The 20,843-nt window shown below is 48.9% G+C and overlaps 1 protein-coding gene across 2 annotated transcripts in view; it reads right to left on the bottom strand.

The window, feature by feature from the left end:
- Positions 1–222: 222 nt before the first annotated feature.
- LOC142464312 (uncharacterized) overlaps positions 223–20,843 on the bottom strand; it is a 43,719-nt gene continuing 23,098 nt past the window's right edge. For both annotated transcript variants that reach the window (XM_075567797.1, XM_075567796.1), the window contains exon 3: positions 223–9,245. In XM_075567797.1, coding sequence (XP_075423912.1) covers positions 7,917–8,999 — 1,083 coding nt within the window. In that variant the 5' untranslated portion in view covers positions 9,000–9,245 and the 3' untranslated portion in view covers positions 223–7,916. The remainder of the gene's footprint in view (positions 9,246–20,843) is intronic.

Genomic DNA, 20,843 nt, shown 5'->3' with positions numbered 1-20,843 from the left:
ATGACAAAAAAGAAAAAAGCGCAAGGCCCATAGAGTAGTAAAGTTAGGTTTATAAGCAAATAAAAACGGTTATAAACACTCACAGCAGAGTAGTTGGTACAGACACTTCGGTACTAAGAAGTGTCTGTATCAACTACTCTGCTGTGTTTATAACCGTTTTTAATTGCTTATAAACCTAACTTTACTACTCTATGGGCCTTGCGCTTTTTTCTTTTTTGTCATCCCCTGTCTCTAGTTTCTCCTGGTCCCGAGGTTGGTTCCAGATGTAAAGAGGCTGCATACCCATTTTTGTGAATCAAGATTGGACTCTTTATTTGGGAACACAATTTGGGAAAGTCTTCTACATATTAAGTATCAATTTTAATTTTCTGTTTTAAGTAATTGTTCTTTTTTATTTCATTGTGTTAATCCCTTCCCCTTTTTATATGTCAATGTATGTATATTAATCTTATAAGTAAGAGCGCCGGTGGACACAGTTGATAGCAGAGGGGTTAACAACCACCTGTCCTTAACTGTGTCGAACTTATTCATTTAACCATATCAGTGGCGGAGATCAGCTGTAGTTAGCCGCACTTTAGTTCCGTGCAGGGAACGCGGCTTTGCTGTTTTCTTTTCTCCTTACCACTTCGTGACCCCATCCTGATGGTCAGTCTCGAGTACTCAGTCCCATCCACTCACTGATTTAGGCTTTATATTATCAGGACAATGACCAGTAGCGCTCTTTTATTTTATTGATTACAGATTTGTTTGAACATTGTGGATTTCCTCTACACTATTTGGAGCATCAGTATTTGGAGTGCATTCTCTATATTTTTCTCTCATTACCCCAAGAGGCCTCTATGAATTTCTAGTGATGCCATTTGGGTTGAAGAATGCCCCAGCTACCTTCCAACACCTGGTCAATAGGTTACTGGACGGGATGCAGAGTTTTGCAAGAGCATACCAGGATGACATCGCGGTGTTTAGCGGGACGTGGAACAGTCACATAGTTCATGTAGCAGAGGTGCTGAACAGAATTAAGGAAGCAGTGTTCACCCTGAAACCCACCAAATGTTTAGTAGGTATGGCAGAGGTTTTGTACCTAGGGCACAGGGTGGGTGGAGGGCACCTCAAGTCTGAACCAGCTAAGGTTGAGACTATAGTGCAGGGGCCAGTCCCCAAGACCAAGAAGCAGGTTATGGCTTTTTTTAGGCACCATTGGGTACTATAGGAAGTTTGACCCACAGTACAGTGCCGTGGCTAAACCCTTGACAGACCTGACACAGAAGCAACTCCCAGTTCTGGTAGCCTGGTCTCCTGCCTGTGAAACAGCGTTTCAGGCACTCAAGACAGCGCTGGACAGCGCACCCATCCTGGCAGCCCCTGACTATTCAAAGACATTTTTGGTGCAGATCGATGCCTCCAATTACCGTATCGGTGCTGCACTCGGTTAAATGGGGGAGGAGGGCGGAGAGAACCCTGTGTTATATCTTTTTTTTTTATTACTTAAATTTTTTATTGATCATTTTGTATACAAAAAATAGGGTATACAACAAAGAAAAACAAAAGAAAGGGGGAATACAATAATACAAATAAACTGGTTGTGGAATAATAGGGGGGAGGAAGATCAGGGAGGGGGGAGGGACAGCGTTTGTAACAATATAACATAGTAAACAACAGTTTAAGTACCACATGTATCACTCTGTTCCAAGCATTTTACTCTATATATGGGGATATACCTGCATGACGGAACCAAGGGGCCCAAATCTCAGAGAATTGCGAGGTAGAGCCGTTAAGAGAGGCTGAGAGTTTTTCCATATAAACCATATGCCAAATTTTGTTATTTTGGTTTAGGGATGGGGGGCAGGTTGTTTCCAATTTTTGGCAATTGTATACCTTGTGGCGTTTAAAATTGGGGAAATTACTTTAGCTTCTTTTTTTGGTGTGATTGGGCATTGGTTTTCCTAGCACTATATACTGTATGCCTCAAGGGATATGTGGCACTCCAGCCACCTTTCAGTGTCTGATGGAAAAGACAATTGGGGGAAATGAATCCTCGGGAATGCTCGCCAGTGTATGTGGGACAGTGATCCCTAAAATCTTATTTATTAGGGTGGGCACTTCGGTCAATGTTTGTTGGATTTTGGGACATGACCAGAATATATGCAGTATATTCCCCACTTCACCACAACCACGCCAACACAGAGGAGAAACACCTGGGAGAAAGGTGTGTAACCTGGCAGGAGTCATGTACCATCTGAAAATTAACTTGTAAATATTCTCCTTAATCACGACACACGAAGAGTTTTTGGAAGCGGCTTCCCAGATATCTTTCCAAATATTGAGGTCTATACTGACGTTAAAATCCTTTTCCCAGGATACAATATAGTTATCAGGAGTTTGGTTGCTTTTTATAGGGGATAGACTCTGATATATTCTGGAGATAATGCCCTTTGTGAGGAGCTGGCGCAGACACCAGCCCTCATATAAAGTTAAAACATGGGATTGTTTTGTTTTGTAGACTGATTGGATATAGTGTCTAATCTGAAGAATTCAGAAGAGGGGATATCATGGTTTGTTTGTAACAAGGCGAAGAGAGGGACTTTCCCTTGAATGAAAATATCATTAACCCTTGTAAATCCTTTTTGAATCCAGATATAGGATTGCGGGTTACCTGTGTAAAAGGGAAGGGAGGGGTCCGAGAATAGGGGTTGCATAAGGGATGGAATACCGGTTAGTTGGAACCTGGATTCAAGGGAATCCCAGAGATTACAGGCAAAATATATCACCGGGTTCTTGTAAATCTCAGCTGGTCTGGACTTTTTGTTGAGCCAGAGAAGGTTCTTTATTTTACATGGGGAACAAATCAAATCCTCTATTTCGACCCATCTTTTATCGGTTGGGTTTGAATGCCAGCTAATAAGTTGTCCTAGTTGTGCAGCTCTATAGTAATTTTGTAAATTCGGGAGAGCTAAGCCTCCTTCTGATTTGGACTTATAAAGAATATCCTTACGAACTCTGGGTCATCTATTTTGCCAAACAAACTGCAAAATCTTCTTTTGGATATTATTTAGGGTTTTCTGGTTGATTTTAACCGGGAGAGTTTGCAAGAGATAGAGGAGTCTCGGTAAGATATTCATTTTAATGGTGGCTATCCTCCCAAACCAGGATATTATATACGGATTCCAAGAGGCCAAATCTTTAGCTATTTAGTCGAAAAAGGGTTTAAAATTTGTGCTGTATAAAGTTGATTAATCTTTTGTTAATTGAACCCCTAGATATTTAATGTGGTTCGGATTCCATTTAAAATCGAAATTTAGCTGTAGCAATTTTACCATATCTTTGGGGAGATTTAGACTGAGGGCCATAGATTTGGAATGATTAATTTTATAACCTGAAAGGGAACCAAATTCCGATAGAGCGTGAAAAAGGTTAGGGAGGGAGGTGAGAGGTTTTGAGAGCGTCAATAGTATATCATCCGCAAAAAGAGCTATTTTGAATTCTTCCTGACTAACAGAAATACCCGCAATATTGGGATTCATCCTTATCCGGCATGCTAATGGTTCCATGGCCAAACAACAAAGGTGACAGCGGACATCCTTGTCTAATTCCATTTAATATTGAAAAAGGATCAGACAAAGAGTTGTTCGTTCTCACAATGGCCGAGTATAGTGTGTTTATGCTGTTTAAAAATTTTGATGTGAATCCCATCTGCGAGAGCGTAGCTGACATAAACTGCCAGTCTAATCGATCAAACGCTTTTTCTGCGTCCAGAGAGAATAATAGAGATGGGCACTTTGTGTGTTTTGCCACATGTATTAGATTCACCGTCCTCCATGTGTTATTGAGGGCTTGTCTGCCCAGGACAAACCCCACCTGGTCCGGATGAACCAATTTAGGGAGAATACTGTTTAATCTGTTTTCTAAGATTTTTGCATATAGTTTTAGATGTGTATTTAATACAGAAATAGGTCTGTAGCTAGAGCACAACACAGGATCTTTCCCCTCTTTTGGGATTGCCACTATGGTAGCACAAAGCATATCTCTAGGAGGGGGAAGGCCGAGTAGCATCTCATTAAATATTTTGGTGAGAAATGGGAGGAGCGTTGTGGAATATTTCTTATAATAAAGATTAGAAAATCCATCCGGACCTGGGCCCTTCACAGATTTCAGGGATTTTATTGCTTCCGTAATTTCCAGGGGCTCTATAGTTTTTTCAAGGTTTATGATATCATTCGGATCTAGAGTGGGGAGCCGGCATTCTGCTAGATAATTTCGAATCTATATTGCCCTTTTATTTTTAGCCAAGCCTCCCACTGGGCCTGCAGATTGTAAAGGGATGTATAGTAGTCTTTAAATGCGTCACTTATAATTTTGGGGTTGTGGAATACCAAGCCATTTTTAGTGTAGATATTATGAATTTTAGCTTTAGCTTGTTTTTGCTTTAATTTGCATCCAACATTCTATCTGCCTTATTACTTTTTTCATAATATTTCTGTTGAGTCAATCTTATAGCTCTTTCTGCGTTTGACACCAACAAAAGATTTAGTTCGCCCCACACTGAGATTATCTGCCTGTAATTTTTCCGGGAGGGATTTGATTTGTGAATACATTCTAGTTCTGATAATTTTTGTGTTAGTATTTCAATTTGTTTTGTTTTTTCTTTTTTTCCCCGGGAAGCCAGGGCAATCAGTTTGCCTCTTATCACTAAGTTGTGAGCCTCCCAAAGGGTAAATGAGGAAACCTCTGGGGTATTTCATTTCAAAATATTGGGCCAGTTCCTCTTCTATTAATTGGAGATTTTGTGGGTTCAGTAGTAAAGATTCATTTAAAGACCACGACCTTGCTTTGTTTTTGGTAGTAAGGTAGTGATAAGTGTGGAGTGGTCTGACCAAGCGGATTGGGCAATTACTGCTGAGGAAATATTATCACTAATTTGTTGATCTATTAGGATATAGTCTATTCAAGAGTAGCTATTATGGGGGTGAGAAAAAAAGGGGACGTCCTTTACTTTATTGTTTACTAATCTCCAGGAGTCTACCAACAACAGCTCCTTGGTCATAGATACAAGTCCCCGAGTAGAGGAGACTATCTTTTGTGGCGGTGGGAGACTGGGGAACTTATCTAGATTTGGATCCTTTATTGCATTCAAATCTCTGGCTAGAATTAAAAGACCTTTCTGGACAGAGTGTTTTAAATGTGTTAGTTCCTGGAAAAAAGATTCTTGATTTTCGTTAGGGGCTTAAGTGTTGACTATTGTTAGATCAGTAGAGTCCAGTGACCCTGTAATAATTAGAATTCTCCCTGCGAGATCGCTTTTAATTTTGTCTACTTTGAAATTTAAATTTTTATGGAAAAGTGTAGCTACGCCATTTGTTTTTGTAGGAGCTGATGAGTGGAAGACTAGAGGGTAATCACCGCTAAACAGTAATGGTTAATCCTCCTTTTTCAGATGGGTTTCTTGAAGCAAAACTATATCTCCCGCCAGTCTTTTGGCCTCCAAGAGAGCAATACGTCTCTTTCGGGGGGTGTTTAAGCCCTTGGTGTTTATCGATATTATATTAATCGGCATGGAGGTGTTTCAGAGGTATGTAATACAAGTGAACAGAGTGATAACTTACATATAATTGAGAAATCGGTACATCAGTCTTCGGAAACTGTCTGGTGAGTAAACATATGCATCGAGAGATACATATTATTGCACGATAGTAACAAATGCTTATATAACTGGGTAAAGGGGAAGGGTAGGTAAGGTAAGGGGGGTTAAACAGAGGACCCCGGCTTCCAAACTATGTTTGGGGGGACCAGCCATAATGGGACCCGTGATGCGAATCTCTCGCATGCACAGATTAAATGAACATGATGGGGGGCGGACAGTGGCCCAGCGACTCGACGCCGCAGCGCTCCTTTGTTTAGGAGCTAAATCTTCAAAAACGAAAATAAAAATCAACCCCAAAAATACGGGGTGGGTTGTATGTGTGATCTTACACATTAGGGGAATAAGGATGGGAGGCAACAGTCATTATAACTATTTACACCACCTTATCTTTTCTCAATTTTAAAAGCATTGAGTAGATTAGGCTGGCAGGCATAATTCGGCAATCTCAACACTTGTATTTAGTCTATAGGGGGAGAGGGACGAACAAGAAGGGGAAGCAGACGCGCCGGTTTCGCCGTGCCTTTGATCGGCGCGTCACTCTCTGGCCGGCGCCATCTTTTGTTCTCCGGCAGAGCACGGGCGCGTGGGGATAATTATTTGAGAGGGGCGGGCGGCGACCCCCCCCCCCCGGCCACAACAGCGCACCTCTGCCCGGCGCTCTTAGCGCGGGATCCCCCTTACCTCCTTCCGTTTGGGAGTGTGTTCTGGCAGGTACTAGTGCCGCCTCCCGGTCCCGGCAGCCATCTTAGATTTTGCTTGGAGGCAGAGGGGGGACCCGCGAACGATCTGGCGGTCACGGAGCAAGACCCAGCTTCAGTCAAGGGAGCCCAAAATTACTATAAGTTGTACCAAACCTTGGGAAGTGTTTTGGGGTGTTTTTTTTCCCAGATCTTGGGGGTTTTTCCTTGGTTTTATTTGCTGTTTCCTGAGGAGCATAGCAAACTGCGACCAGCACGCTCAGCCTCCTGGCCACGCCCCCCGAGTTTTAATTTTGAGGTGTGTGCCACTACTCCAGGGGATACTTTCCCGTCTCACTCTTTCATATTTCACCTTCCCCAGTGAGCACCACCGTGTGCACTAGTGTTCAGGGATCTTTTAACTATTTAGACACCCTCCCTGTCCTTTGTTATAGCGAGGTTTCACTTTTTGCCCTTTGGGGCACCTGTATACTATGTATAAAGAAAGTATAAGCATAAAGATAACCGCCATATGTCCCGTTTTATGACGTGTGAATCCAGTCAGACAGCTCGCAGAACAGCAGTCACTCTCCTACCCTGACGAAGCGTAACCACATACGAGAAATGATAGACCATCGGTTTTAGGTGACGTCATGGCGTTGTTGTCAGTGGTGGGGACTGCTGTACTGTGAGCTGCCTGACTTATGCTTTCTTTCGGGGTAACATATAAGCATACTCCACCTCCTCTTCTATTTGCTCGATCCTTCTGAAAAAAGGAAAACCCTCTAAAATAACTGCCCAGTCATGAGTTTCATCCCACCATGTTTCAGTAATGCCTATGATATCACACTGCTCCCTTGCAGCTATTCCTTCAAGCTCCCCCATTTTATGTCAGGCTTTTTGCATTAGCAAGCATGCATTTAAGTTTTTTTTCAGCCTGTACTATTATCTTATCTGCTCCTTCCTTTCTACGCCAACTTGATTTAGTCTTTAGAAGTTTTCTAGTATTATCTGTATTTACTATGGGTGTCTCGCTGCTTATTGCACTTACCCTCATAACCCCTTGTTTCCTCATCTATTCTATTTAGTTTGTAATCTGTTTCATTCCCCTCCCCCCTCAATCCAAGTTTAAAATCTCCTCCAACCTTTTTAACATTCTCCCCCCTAGCACAGAAGATCCCTCTTCATTGAGGTGCAATCTGTCCCTAGAATAAAGATGGAACCTGTCAGAAAAGTAGCCCCAGTGCTCCAAAAAACCCAAACCCTCCTTCCTACACCACTTTCTTAGCCATGCATTAATCTCCATAATCTCTGACTGTCTCCCTGCGGTAGCGCATGGCACTGGTAGTATTTCAGAAAATACTACCGTGGAGGTCCTTGCCTTAAGCTTTTGGCCTAGATCCCTGAAATCAATTTTTAGGACTCTCCATCTTTCTCTCACTTTGTCACTGGTGCCAATGTGTGCCAAGACCGCCGGGTCAATCCAAGCCCCTCCCAACAATCTGTCTACCCGATCCACAGTGTGCCGAACCTGAGCACCCGGGAGGGTGATGTGTAGGAAAAGTTCTCTTCTGCATGTGCTGCCCTAAAATATGTAATTTTTATTCATTTTCTGTTTTTTTAGTGTGAATTTTCTTGTGTTTGAAAAGATAGGATTTCTTACTGAAACTTTTCTCACATTCAGAGCAGTTATAGGGCTTCACCCCTGTGTGGATAGTTTTGTGTGTAACAAGATTAAATTTCCGACTGAAGCTTTTACCACATTCAGAGCAGTTATAGGGTCTCAGCCCAGTGTGGATTCTTTGGTGTGTAACAAGATTTGATTTCATACTGAAGCTTTTCCCACATTCAGAGCAATTATAGAGTCTCAGCCCTGTGTGGATTCTTTGGTGTGTAACAAGATTTGATTTCTTACTGAAGCTTTTCCCACATTCAGAGCAATTATAGGGTCTCACCCCTGTGTGGATTATTTTGTGTGTAACAAGACTTGATTTATGACCAAAGCTTTTCCCACATTCAGAGCAGTTATAGGGTGTCACCCCTGTGTGGATTCTTTGGTGTGCAACAAGATCTGATATCTCACTGAAGCTTATCCCACATTTAGAGCAGCTATAGGGTCTCTGCCTTGTGTGGATTCTTTGGTGTGTAACAAGATTCGATTTCTTACTGAAGCTTCTCCCACATTCAGAGCAATTATAGAGTCTCAGCCCTGTGTGGATTATATGGTGTGTAACAAGATTCGATTTTGTACTGAAGCTTTTCCCACATTCAGAGCAATTATAGGGTCTCGCCCCTGTGTGGATTCTTTGGTGTGTAATAAGACTTGATTTATGACTGTAGCTTTTCTCACATTCAGAGCAGTTATAAGGCTTCACCATTGTGTGGATTCTTTGGTGTGTAACAAGATGTGATTTCTGATTGAAGCTTTTTCCACATTCAGAGCAGTTATAGGGCGTCTCCCCTGTGTGCATTCTGTGGTGTGCAAGTAGACGTGATTTATCAATGAAGCTTTTCTCACATTCAGAGCAGTTATAAGGTCTCACCCCTGTGTGGATTCTTTCATGTGTAACAAGACTTGATTTCCGACTGAAGCTTTTCCCACAGTCAGAGCAGTTATATGGTGTCACCCCTGTATAAATTATTTGCTGTATAACATTACCGTATTTCCCACTGTAAGCTTCCATGCCTCTGTTCTTTAAACCTTCTCCTTGTCTTATCTGGAATTGTGTTTGTATGTTTAGTAAATTGCTGTTGATGTATAGGAATGCTCTGCCGAGATTCTTGTAATCTTCTTCCAATTCTCATACAGACTTGTGCAATGTTGAAGTCCTTAGAACATATTTCCATTAACACCTCATGTAATTTATGATGTTTGGGACATTTCTTACATCGCTTCTTGTTCACAGATCAGTCATGTGCTGAAGATACATCTATGGTGAGAAAATATATTAATGTAACATTGCAATGCAACAAAATACATTTCGATGAGAGACACAGGTGTGGCGGTAGGGAGGGTTTGGTCCGGGGTTAACGGGGTTACCCCCCAAGGGCCCCCCTCTAACGTCGCCAGGGAGACAAGGGGTTAACTGGGCTGAGGCCCAGAAATGTGATTTTAGCCTTGTTATAACCTGTAAATGTATTCTCCCCTGTGTCCCTGTCCCATTGTAATGTCTGGGTTAATCAGTACCTGCATAACACACACACTGGGTCATCAGGGGTTAATGGTGTAAGCCCAGTGGGCTAGTTAATGCGTTATCTGTGTATTCCCTTTGCCTCATGGGCCTGCAACTGCCTGTGTCAGCGTGTAAGTGGATTGCCTTGTATGGGTGGCCTCTTATGAGGAATAGCTGCAGGGCAGGGATGTCTGGAACATGAGGGGAATATTTTAACCTGTCTTGCCTGCCAGCAAGGTATTCTGAGCCTTGGGGTACAGCCTCCGGGTCACCCCCCAAGTACACACATATTAAAAATATAACTTTGTCATAAGAGGGACATATATTTTTGATAAAGTGACTTTTTGCAGTTTTTGAAATACACAGGCAGAATGCTAATGGTGTGCTAATGTACAGGCAGAATGCCTGTCTTTGTAATGCGTAAGGAACCAAATGGTGCCTCATATGAGTATTCACGTTTTGATATGCAAGCTTCCTCTCTGGAAATGCATATCAAAAGAGGAGTCTGAGCTAGGTGTGATACAGAGCTCAAGAAGTAATTACCTAATTGGTTATGCGAAAAGCCAATAGCCCACTTCAAAAGGTTTTATTGATGGGGCCAGGGGGGGGGGGGCTACCCCCAACAGGATATCAAAAGTGAGTAACTTTATTAAATATAAGAATACTATGAGATGTCCTTGGCTGAACCGGCTAAGAATTACATAAGTGTATTGGCGGGAGTCAGCCGATCTTGGGGAGTCTAAACCCTTTATAGGTACCTGCTGCTAAATGCCAGATATTAATATCTCTATTAATGTTCATATTACAATGTAATTTTTGGTCTTTCTGCGACCGTCAGGTGCCACCGGCCGTATTAATATATCTCACCGGACTGTGTGTATTACGGAACGGAAGTTATGCAATGATTTGCAGTAAATATGAAATTTTGGTTGAGTCTGAGGAACCCCTGTTGTGATGAGCAGGGAAAGGCTAGAATTTACAAACCTGATCATCAAAGACTAAGTGGCTAATTGCTTATGCTTGGCCCAACGGACAAAAGGAATTAACCAGAGGAAGTGGAACTTTTCACACTGACCACCTAGCTTCAAAAGCTTCAAAGAGGATTTTACTAGACGGCACGGGGCCGTAAACTGGGGTACCAGGGTTAAAATGATATATAAGTCAAAGCCACCCTTTAACCATGTTGTTCATGTTGTCCATTGTTCTGCATGCAAATGATCTTCAGGCCTGCATGTCATCAGGCCTGTTGTGCTTTACCATCTTGATTGCTGAGAAGAAATGCCATGCAATGTCTTGGGCTGATTGCTGCATGAAACTGCCAGTCCAGCTGGGACTGTTTTCATTATTTTCATCTTTTAAGTAAGTGTCTATATTTTGCGTGTTATTTGTACATATTTGCTGTGTTCACCTTTATCAAGGAATAAAATCACTTTATTATATCTTAAGTCTCGTCCCAGTTCAAACCCAGGTATATATATATATTTATATATATAGTTTTTGGTGTCAATTACAGCCTGTCGCAAGCTCTCGTGACAGGCTTGTAATTAACTGGTGGCAGCTGGCGGGACTGAACTGGACCTGGATTACAGTATTCTGCGGGGTACTGTGATCCAGTGGGAACTTGATGGTAATTGCAAGTTCCTGGGACTAAAGATATTGAACACACAGTGTACAACATATAACACAAGATATGGCACCTCCTCACTGTTCCCCTACTTGTGAGAAGCATTGCCTCCAGAACCAAAGTGCCGGCCATCCGTCTGACTGGAGCCGGGCACCGAGACCAGAGGAGTGCATCAAGTCGGCGCGGGGACCAGCAGCCAGCAAGGCTGAGAGAGAGACAGCAATCGGTGAGCATGAAACCCGGCAGGCTGAGCAAAGATCCACAGCTGCAGCTGCTGTAACCCTCACACCGCCCGGAGAGCAGGGAAGGGACCCAGCTCCGGGACGGCAGAGACTTGTGGAGGGAGCTGGTGGCCTTGGAAACCACGGCAGTCTTGCACCAGGAGAGGTATTGGCCGTTGCGGCGGCCAGTCCATTTTTCCCAGAATTGCTGGCCCTGTTGTTGGCGCAGGAAGAGATGTCCCCAGCAGAGCGGCTCGAGCAGCTGAAGCTGGCGATGATCAGACTCGCTTATCCCCTCCCAGAGCCCGGCGCTCCAGCAACTCCGCTCTGGACTCCGTTGCCCCTGGCTGGGGTTAGTCCACCGGCGGCGGAGAAGCTCTGGAATGAGCCCGGCGCTCAGGCAACTCCGCTCTGGACTCCGTTGCCCCTTGCTGGGGTTAGTCCACCGGTGGCGGAGAAGCACCGGCAGTCGCTGCGGCACTGCCAACAAATGGGCCACAATAATGCCCAGTGCCCTGACCGTGCGCGGTCAGGCGAAGAAGCCCCTCAGGGCCAACGCTCACGAGCTGCGGAAAAGATGACCCAGTTAGCGGCATCCTCTGATGGCTCCCGCCCAGCCGGGGCGACAACCCTCCGCGGGACGTCTCCTGGAGAACCTGGACGGGCTGCATCAGCAACAGCGGCGGAGAGCAGCGGCCATCCACCTGATCCCGGCGGAGAACCAGCGGTGGCGGCAGAGGAAAAGCCGCCACTCCGGCATCCTGCCGGCGGCAGTTTTATTTGGGAGGAGGGACAGGGTTTGCGGGAGGGGGTTATTTTACCAAGTTTGCATGGAGCTGTGTTCCTCCACAAAGACCTGGGACCCTTGTCCTGCACCGTTTTACCTGTACCCAACCCGGGCGCTGCTGCGGCAGTGGCCCGGTGCTGCCCAGCCCAGATGGGGCCGGCGGCGGCCGCTCCAGTCCCCCTGCAATTGGGACCAACGAAGGCGGCGGTCTCTGCGGGGACCAGCGAGGTAAGCCAGACCAAGTCGCAGACTGACCCTGACTTATTTTTCCCTATGACTGTACCCTGTTGTTTCACTATAGGGGTGACCGGGGGGTGGCAGGAGATAGGGGTACCAGGGGAGGGGAAGGAAGGGCAGCAAGTGAGCCAGCCAGATTTCCCCATTACCTTGGCGGAGCGGCAAGGGGACTCTCAGTTAAGAGTCCCACTGTTGCAGCCTTGCTATGGGCTGGAGGTATCCGGGGTTGTGGCAAAATTAGACCACCCCCAGATTACCTGCCAGCCAGGAGCTAAGGTGGGTGCATCTGCACCAGCAACCCTGAGCTCACCTCCGGTAATGGGGGCACAGCTTCAGGGAGAGGGGCTCGTCCCGTTGGCACCCAGCTCTAGGGTAGGATTGCCTGGGAGGGGGTTGGGTGGGCCAGTGGGAACCGGGGAGGGAAGGCAGCCAGTGAGCCAGCCAGATTTCCCCATTACCTTGGCGGAGCGGCAAGGGGACCCTCAGTTAAGAGTCCCACTGTAGCAGCCTTGCTATGGGCTGGAGGTATCCGGGGTTGTGGCAAAGTTAGACCGCCCCCGGATTATCTGCCAGCCAGGAGCTAAGGTGGGTGCATCTGCACCAGCAACCCTGAGCTCATCCCCGGTAATGGGGAGACAGTGTCAGGGAGATGGCCTCACCCAGGTGTCCCTAGGATCCAGGTTAGGATTAGCTAGGGAGAAGCGGAGTGAGGGGAGGCTGCAGGTAGGCAGCCAGCATCAGTTCTCAGGGGAGGGGAAGGAAGGGCAGCTTGTAGGGCCGCCAGGCTTCCCCATTACCTGGGCAGAGCAGCAAGGGGACTCTCAGTTAAGAGTCCCACTGTTGCAGCCTTGCTATGGGCTGGAGGTACCAGGGGTTGTGGCACAGTTAGACCACCCCCAGATTACCTGCCAGCCAGGAGCTAAGGTGGGTGCATCTGCACCAGCAACCCTGAGCTCACCTCCGGTAATGGGGGCACAGCTTCAGGGAGAGGGGCTAGCCCCGTTAGCACCCAGCTCTAGGGTAGGATCGCCTGGGAGAGGGTTGGGTGGGCCAGTGGGAACCGGGGAGGGAAGGCAGCGAGTGAGCCAGCCAGTTTTCCCCGTTACCCTGGCAAAGCCTCAGGGGGTGTCTCAGATCAGCAACCCCCTGTTGCAGCCTTGCTATGGGCTGGAGGTACCAGGGTTTGTGGCACAGTTAGACCACCCCCAGATTACCTGCCAGCCAAGAGCTAAGGCGGTTGCATCTGGAGAGATGCCCCTGGGCTCATCCCCGGTAATGGGGAGACAGTGTCAGGGAGATGGCCTCACTCAGGTGTCCCTAGGGTCCAGGCTAGGATTAGCTAGGGAGAAGCGGAGTGAGGGGAGGCTGCAGGTAGGTAGCCAGCAGCAGATCTCAGTGAGAGAAGGAGGGCTAGTGGTAGCCAGGGAGGGAAAGCATCAGGTAGTGACGCTAGAGTTTCCCGTTACCCTGGCAGAGCCCCAGGGGGTTTCTCAGATCAGCAACCCCCTGTTGCAGCCTAGCTATGGGCTGGGGGTATCCGGGGCAGTGGCAGGCTTGTACCACCCCAGATATACCTGCCAGCCAAGCGCTAAGGCGGTTGCATCTGGAGAGGTGCCCCTGAGCTCATCCCTGGTAAGGGGGAGACAAGTTCAGGGAGGTAGGTGCACTCAGGTAGTTCCAGGGTCTAGGGAAGGATTGCCCAGGGAGGAGAGGAGTGCAGGTGGGCTGCAGGGAGGTAAGCAGCAGGCTGAGGTGCTGGGCCTAGGGGAGGCTAGGCAGGAAGGCATCGTGGAGCAGGGGGAGATAGGAGGTCAGTGGGGTGTCAGGCAGCTGGCAGAAGCTAGGGATGGGCTAGGTAGGCAGAAAGTCCCTTGCTATGACGGGCCAGGAGTGACCCCCCTGACAGATTCCCCCGGGTCCCCAAAGGAAGGGCTATGGGTAGATCGGCAGCCAGGGAGGAGAGTCAGGAGTATAGCGGAGCAGCTACGGGTGGGCACAGAGCCAGGGCAGGTAGGGTCCCTACAGAATAGTGACATAACCCTGTCCCAGACTTGGTTGACAGGAAAGCGACGGTCTGTGCTATATAGCTGGTCTCCTGCTGGGGCAGAGGGAGGCAAAGGAGAATGCCCGGCTTTGCAGGAACTGGACTTTACAATCCACTGTGTACTGGTCAATGCTGGAGGACAATTTTGCCAGGCCAATCCCTCAGGACGTATTGAGTGCGTCAAGAGCGCCAGTGGTATCCCAGGGCCATGGGGAGGCCGCTGGGGTACCAGGGGCCCTTGAGCAGGGGAGGTGTGGCGGTAGGGAGGGTTTGGCCCGGGGTTAACGGGGTTACCCCCCAAGGGCCCCCCTCTAACGTCGCCAGGGAGACAAGGGGTTAACTGGGCTGAGGCCCAGAAATGTGATTTTACCCTTGTTATAACCTGTAAATGTATTCTCCCCTGTGTCCCTGTCCCATTGTAATGTCTGGGTTAATCAGTACCTGCATAACACACACACTGGGTCATCAGGGGTTAATGGTGTAAGCCCAGTGGGCTAGTTAATGCGTTATCTGTGTATTCCCTTTGCCTCATGGGCCTGCAACTGCCTGTGTCAGCGTGTAAGTGGATTGCCTTGTATGGGTGGCCTCTTATGAGGAATAGCTGCAGGGCAGGGATGTCTGGAACATGAGGGGAATATTTTAACCTGTCTTGCCTGCCAGCAAGGTATTCTGAGCCTTGGGGTACAGCCTCCGGGTCACCCCCCAAGTACACACATATTAAAAATATAACTTTGTCATAAGAGGGACATATATTTTTGATAAAGTGACTTTTTGCAGTTTTTGAAATACACAGGCAGAATGCTAATGGTGTGCTAATGTACAGGCAGAATGCCTGTCTTTGTAATGCGTAAGGAACCAAATGGTGCCTCATATGAGTATTCACGTTTTGATATGCAAGCTTCCTCTCTGGAAATGCATATCAAAAGAGGAGTCTGAGCTAGGTGTGATACAGAGCTCAAGAAGTAATTACCTAATTGGTTATGCGAAAAGCCAATAGCCCACTTCAAAAGGTTTTATTGATGGGGCCAGGGGGGGGGGGGGGCTACCCCCAACAGGATATCAAAAGTGAGTAACTTTATTAAATATAAGAATACTATGAGATGTCCTTGGCTGAACCGGCTAAGAATTACATAAGTGTATTGGCGGGAGTCAGCCGATCTTGGGGAGTCTAAACCCTTTATAGGTACCTGCTGCTAAATGCCAGATATTAATATCTCTATTAATGTTCATATTACAATGTAATTTTTGGTCTTTCTGCGACCGTCAGGTGCCACCGGCCGTATTAATATATCTCACCGGACTGTGTGTATTACGGAACGGAAGTTATGCAATGATTTGCAGTAAATATGAAATTTTGGTTGAGTCTGAGGAACCCCTGTTGTGATGAGCAGGGAAAGGCTAGAATTTACAAACCTGATCATCAAAGACTAAGTGGCTAATTGCTTATGCTTGGCCCAACGGACAAAAGGAATTAACCAGAGGAAGTGGAACTTTTCACACTGACCACCTAGCTTCAAAAGCTTCAAAGAGGATTTTACTAGACGGCACGGGGCCGTAAACTGGGGTACCAGGGTTAAAATGATATATAAGTCAAAGCCACCCTTTAACCATGTTGTTCATGTTGTCCATTGTTCTGCATGCAAATGATCTTCAGGCCTGCATGTCATCAGGCCTGTTGTGCTTTACCATCTTGATTGCTGAGAAGAAATGCCATGCAATGTCTTGGGCTGATTGCTGCATGAAACTGCCAGTCCAGCTGGGACTGTTTTCATTATTTTCATCTTTTAAGTAAGTGTCTATATTTTGCGTGTTATTTGTACATATTTGCTGTGTTCACCTTTATCAAGGAATAAAATCACTTTATTATATCTTAAGTCTCGTCCCAGTTCAAACCCAGGTATATATATATATTTATATATATAGTTTTTGGTGTCAATTACAGCCTGTCGCAAGCTCTCGTGACAGGCTTGTAATTAACTGGTGGCAGCTGGCGGGACTGAACTGGACCTGGATTACAGTATTCTGCGGGGTACTGTGATCCAGTGGGAACTTGATGGTAATTGCAAGTTCCTGGGACTAAAGATATTGAACACACAGTGTACAACATATAACACAAGATATGGCACCTCCTCACTGTTCCCCTACTTGTGAGAAGCATTGCCTCCAGAACCAAAGTGCCGGCCATCCGTCTGACTGGAGCCGGGCACCGAGACCAGAGGAGTGCATCAAGTCGGCGCGGGGACCAGCAGCCAGCAAGGCTGAGAGAGAGACAGCAATCGGTGAGCATGAAACCCGGCAGGCTGAGCAAAGATCCACAGCTGCAGCTGCTGTAACCCTCACACCGCCCGGAGAGCAGGGAAGGGACCCAGCTCCGGGACGGCAGAGACTTGTGGAGGGAGCTGGTGGCCTTGGAAACCACGGCAGTCTTGCACCAGGAGAGGTATTGGCCGTTGCGGCGGCCAGTCCATTTTTCCCAGAATTGCTGGCCCTGTTGTTGGCGCAGGAAGAGATGTCCCCAGCAGAGCGGCTCGAGCAGCTGAAGCTGGCGATGATCAGACTCGCTTATCCCCTCCCAGAGCCCGGCGCTCCAGCAACTCCGCTCTGGACTCCGTTGCCCCTGGCTGGGGTTAGTCCACCGGCGGCGGAGAAGCTCTGGAATGAGCCCGGCGCTCAGGCAACTCCGCTCTGGACTCCGTTGCCCCTTGCTGGGGTTAGTCCACCGGTGGCGGAGAAGCACCGGCAGTCGCTGCGGCACTGCCAACAAATGGGCCACAATAATGCCCAGTGCCCTGACCGTGCGCGGTCAGGCGAAGAAGCCCCTCAGGGCCAACGCTCACGAGCTGCGGAAAAGATGACCCAGTTAGCGGCATCCTCTGATGGCTCCCGCCCAGCCGGGGCGACAACCCTCCGCGGGACGTCTCCTGGAGAACCTGGACGGGCTGCATCAGCAACAGCGGCGGAGAGCAGCGGCCATCCACCTGATCCCGGCGGAGAACCAGCGGTGGCGGCAGAGGAAAAGCCGCCACTCCGGCATCCTGCCGGCGGCAGTTTTATTTGGGAGGAGGGACAGGGTTTGCGGGAGGGGGTTATTTTACCAAGTTTGCATGGAGCTGTGTTCCTCCACAAAGACCTGGGACCCTTGTCCTGCACCGTTTTACCTGTACCCAACCCGGGCGCTGCTGCGGCAGTGGCCCGGTGCTGCCCAGCCCAGATGGGGCCGGCGGCGGCCGCTCCAGTCCCCCTGCAATTGGGACCAACGAAGGCGGCGGTCTCTGCGGGGACCAGCGAGGTAAGCCAGACCAAGTCGCAGACTGACCCTGACTTATTTTTCCCTATGACTGTACCCTGTTGTTTCACTATAGGGGTGACCGGGGGGTGGCAGGAGATAGGGGTACCAGGGGAGGGGAAGGAAGGGCAGCAAGTGAGCCAGCCAGATTTCCCCATTACCTTGGCGGAGCGGCAAGGGGACTCTCAGTTAAGAGTCCCACTGTTGCAGCCTTGCTATGGGCTGGAGGTATCCGGGGTTGTGGCAAAATTAGACCACCCCCAGATTACCTGCCAGCCAGGAGCTAAGGTGGGTGCATCTGCACCAGCAACCCTGAGCTCACCTCCGGTAATGGGGGCACAGCTTCAGGGAGAGGGGCTCGTCCCGTTGGCACCCAGCTCTAGGGTAGGATTGCCTGGGAGGGGGTTGGGTGGGCCAGTGGGAACCGGGGAGGGAAGGCAGCCAGTGAGCCAGCCAGATTTCCCCATTACCTTGGCGGAGCGGCAAGGGGACCCTCAGTTAAGAGTCCCACTGTAGCAGCCTTGCTATGGGCTGGAGGTATCCGGGGTTGTGGCAAAGTTAGACCGCCCCCGGATTATCTGCCAGCCAGGAGCTAAGGTGGGTGCATCTGCACCAGCAACCCTGAGCTCATCCCCGGTAATGGGGAGACAGTGTCAGGGAGATGGCCTCACCCAGGTGTCCCTAGGATCCAGGTTAGGATTAGCTAGGGAGAAGCGGAGTGAGGGGAGGCTGCAGGTAGGCAGCCAGCATCAGTTCTCAGGGGAGGGGAAGGAAGGGCAGCTTGTAGGGCCGCCAGGCTTCCCCATTACCTGGGCAGAGCAGCAAGGGGACTCTCAGTTAAGAGTCCCACTGTTGCAGCCTTGCTATGGGCTGGAGGTACCAGGGGTTGTGGCACAGTTAGACCACCCCCAGATTACCTGCCAGCCAGGAGCTAAGGTGGGTGCATCTGCACCAGCAACCCTGAGCTCACCTCCGGTAATGGGGGCACAGCTTCAGGGAGAGGGGCTAGCCCCGTTAGCACCCAGCTCTAGGGTAGGATCGCCTGGGAGAGGGTTGGGTGGGCCAGTGGGAACCGGGGAGGGAAGGCAGCGAGTGAGCCAGCCAGTTTTCCCCGTTACCCTGGCAAAGCCTCAGGGGGTGTCTCAGATCAGCAACCCCCTGTTGCAGCCTTGCTATGGGCTGGAGGTACCAGGGTTTGTGGCACAGTTAGACCACCCCCAGATTACCTGCCAGCCAAGAGCTAAGGCGGTTGCATCTGGAGAGATGCCCCTGGGCTCATCCCCGGTAATGGGGAGACAGTGTCAGGGAGATGGCCTCACTCAGGTGTCCCTAGGGTCCAGGCTAGGATTAGCTAGGGAGAAGCGGAGTGAGGGGAGGCTGCAGGTAGGTAGCCAGCAGCAGATCTCAGTGAGAGAAGGAGGGCTAGTGGTAGCCAGGGAGGGAAAGCATCAGGTAGTGACGCTAGAGTTTCCCGTTACCCTGGCAGAGCCCCAGGGGGTTTCTCAGATCAGCAACCCCCTGTTGCAGCCTAGCTATGGGCTGGGGGTATCCGGGGCAGTGGCAGGCTTGTACCACCCCAGATATACCTGCCAGCCAAGCGCTAAGGCGGTTGCATCTGGAGAGGTGCCCCTGACTCATCCCTGGTAAGGGGGAGACAAGTTCAGGGAGGTAGGTGCACTCAGGTAGTTCCAGGGTCTAGGGAAGGATTGCCCAGGGAGGAGAGGAGTGCAGGTGGGCTGCAGGGAGGTAAGCAGCAGGCTGAGGTGCTGGGCCTAGGGGAGGCTAGGCAGGAAGGCATCGTGGAGCAGGGGGAGATAGGAGGTCAGTGGGGTGTCAGGCAGCTGGCAGAAGCTAGGGATGGGCTAGGTAGGCAGAAAGTCCCTTGCTATGACGGGCCAGGAGTGACCCCCCCTGACAGATTCCCCCGGGTCCCCAAAGGAAGGGCTATGGGTAGATAGGCACCCAGGGAGGAGAGTCAGGAGTATAGCGGAGCAGCTACGGGTGGGCACAGAGCCAGGGCAGGTAGGGTCCCTACAGAATAGTGACATAACCCTGTCCCAGACTTGGTTGACAGGAAAGCGACGGTCTGTGCTATATAGCTGGTCTCCTGCTGGGGCAGAGGGAGGCAAAGGAGAATGCCCGGCTTTGCAGGAACTGGACTTTACAATCCACTGTGTACTGGTCAATGCTGGAGGACAATTTTGCCAGGCCAATCCCTCAGGACGTATTGAGTGCGTCAAGAGCGCCAGTGGTATCCCAGGGCCATGGGGAGGCCGCTGGGGTACCAGGGGCCCTTGAGCAGGGGAGGTGTGGCGGTAGGGAGGGTTTGGCCCGGGGTTAACGGGGTTACCCCCCAAGGGCCCCCCTCTAACGTCGCCAGGGAGACAAGGGGTTAACTGGGCTGAGGCCCAGAAATGTGATTTTACCCTTGTTATAACCTGTAAATGTATTCTCCCCTGTGTCCCTGTCCCATTGTAATGTCTGGGTTAATCAGTACCTGCATAACACACACACTGGGTCATCAGGGGTTAATGGTGTAAGCCCAGTCGCCTAGTTAATGCGTTATTTGTGTATTCCCTTTGCCTCATGGGCCTGCAACTGCCTGTGTCAGCGTGTAAGTGGATTGCCTTGTATGGGTGGCCTCTTATGAGGAATAGCTGCAGGGCAGGGATGTCTGGAACATGAGGGGAATATTTTAACCTGTCTTGCCTGCCAGCAAGGTATTCTGAGCCTTGGGGTACAGCCTCCGGGTCACCCCCCAAGTACACACATATTAAAAATATAACTTTGTCATAAGAGGGACATATATTTTTGATAAAGTGACTTTTTGCAGTTTTTGAAATACACAGGCAGAATGCTAATGGTGTGCTAATGTACAGGCAGAATGCCTGTCTTTGTAATGCGTAAGGAACCAAATGGTGCCTCATATGAGTATTCACGTTTTGATATGCATTTCCAGAGAGGAAGCTTGCATATCAAAAGAGGAGTCTGAGCTAGGTGTGATACAGAGCTCAAGAAGTAATTACCTAATTGGTTATGCGAAAAGCCAATAGCCCACTTCAAAAGGTTTTATTGATGGGGCCAGGGGGGGGGGGGGGCTACCCCCAACAGGATATCAAAAGTGAGTAACTTTATTAAATATAAGAATACTATGAG

Source organism: Ascaphus truei, chromosome 12 (genome assembly GCF_040206685.1).
Source record: "Ascaphus truei isolate aAscTru1 chromosome 12, aAscTru1.hap1, whole genome shotgun sequence".
In the NCBI taxonomy this organism is placed as follows: Eukaryota; Metazoa; Chordata; class Amphibia; order Anura; family Ascaphidae; genus Ascaphus; species Ascaphus truei.
Note: the sequence above shows the minus strand (reverse complement) of the source record. Positions and strands in the feature narration are given on the sequence as shown.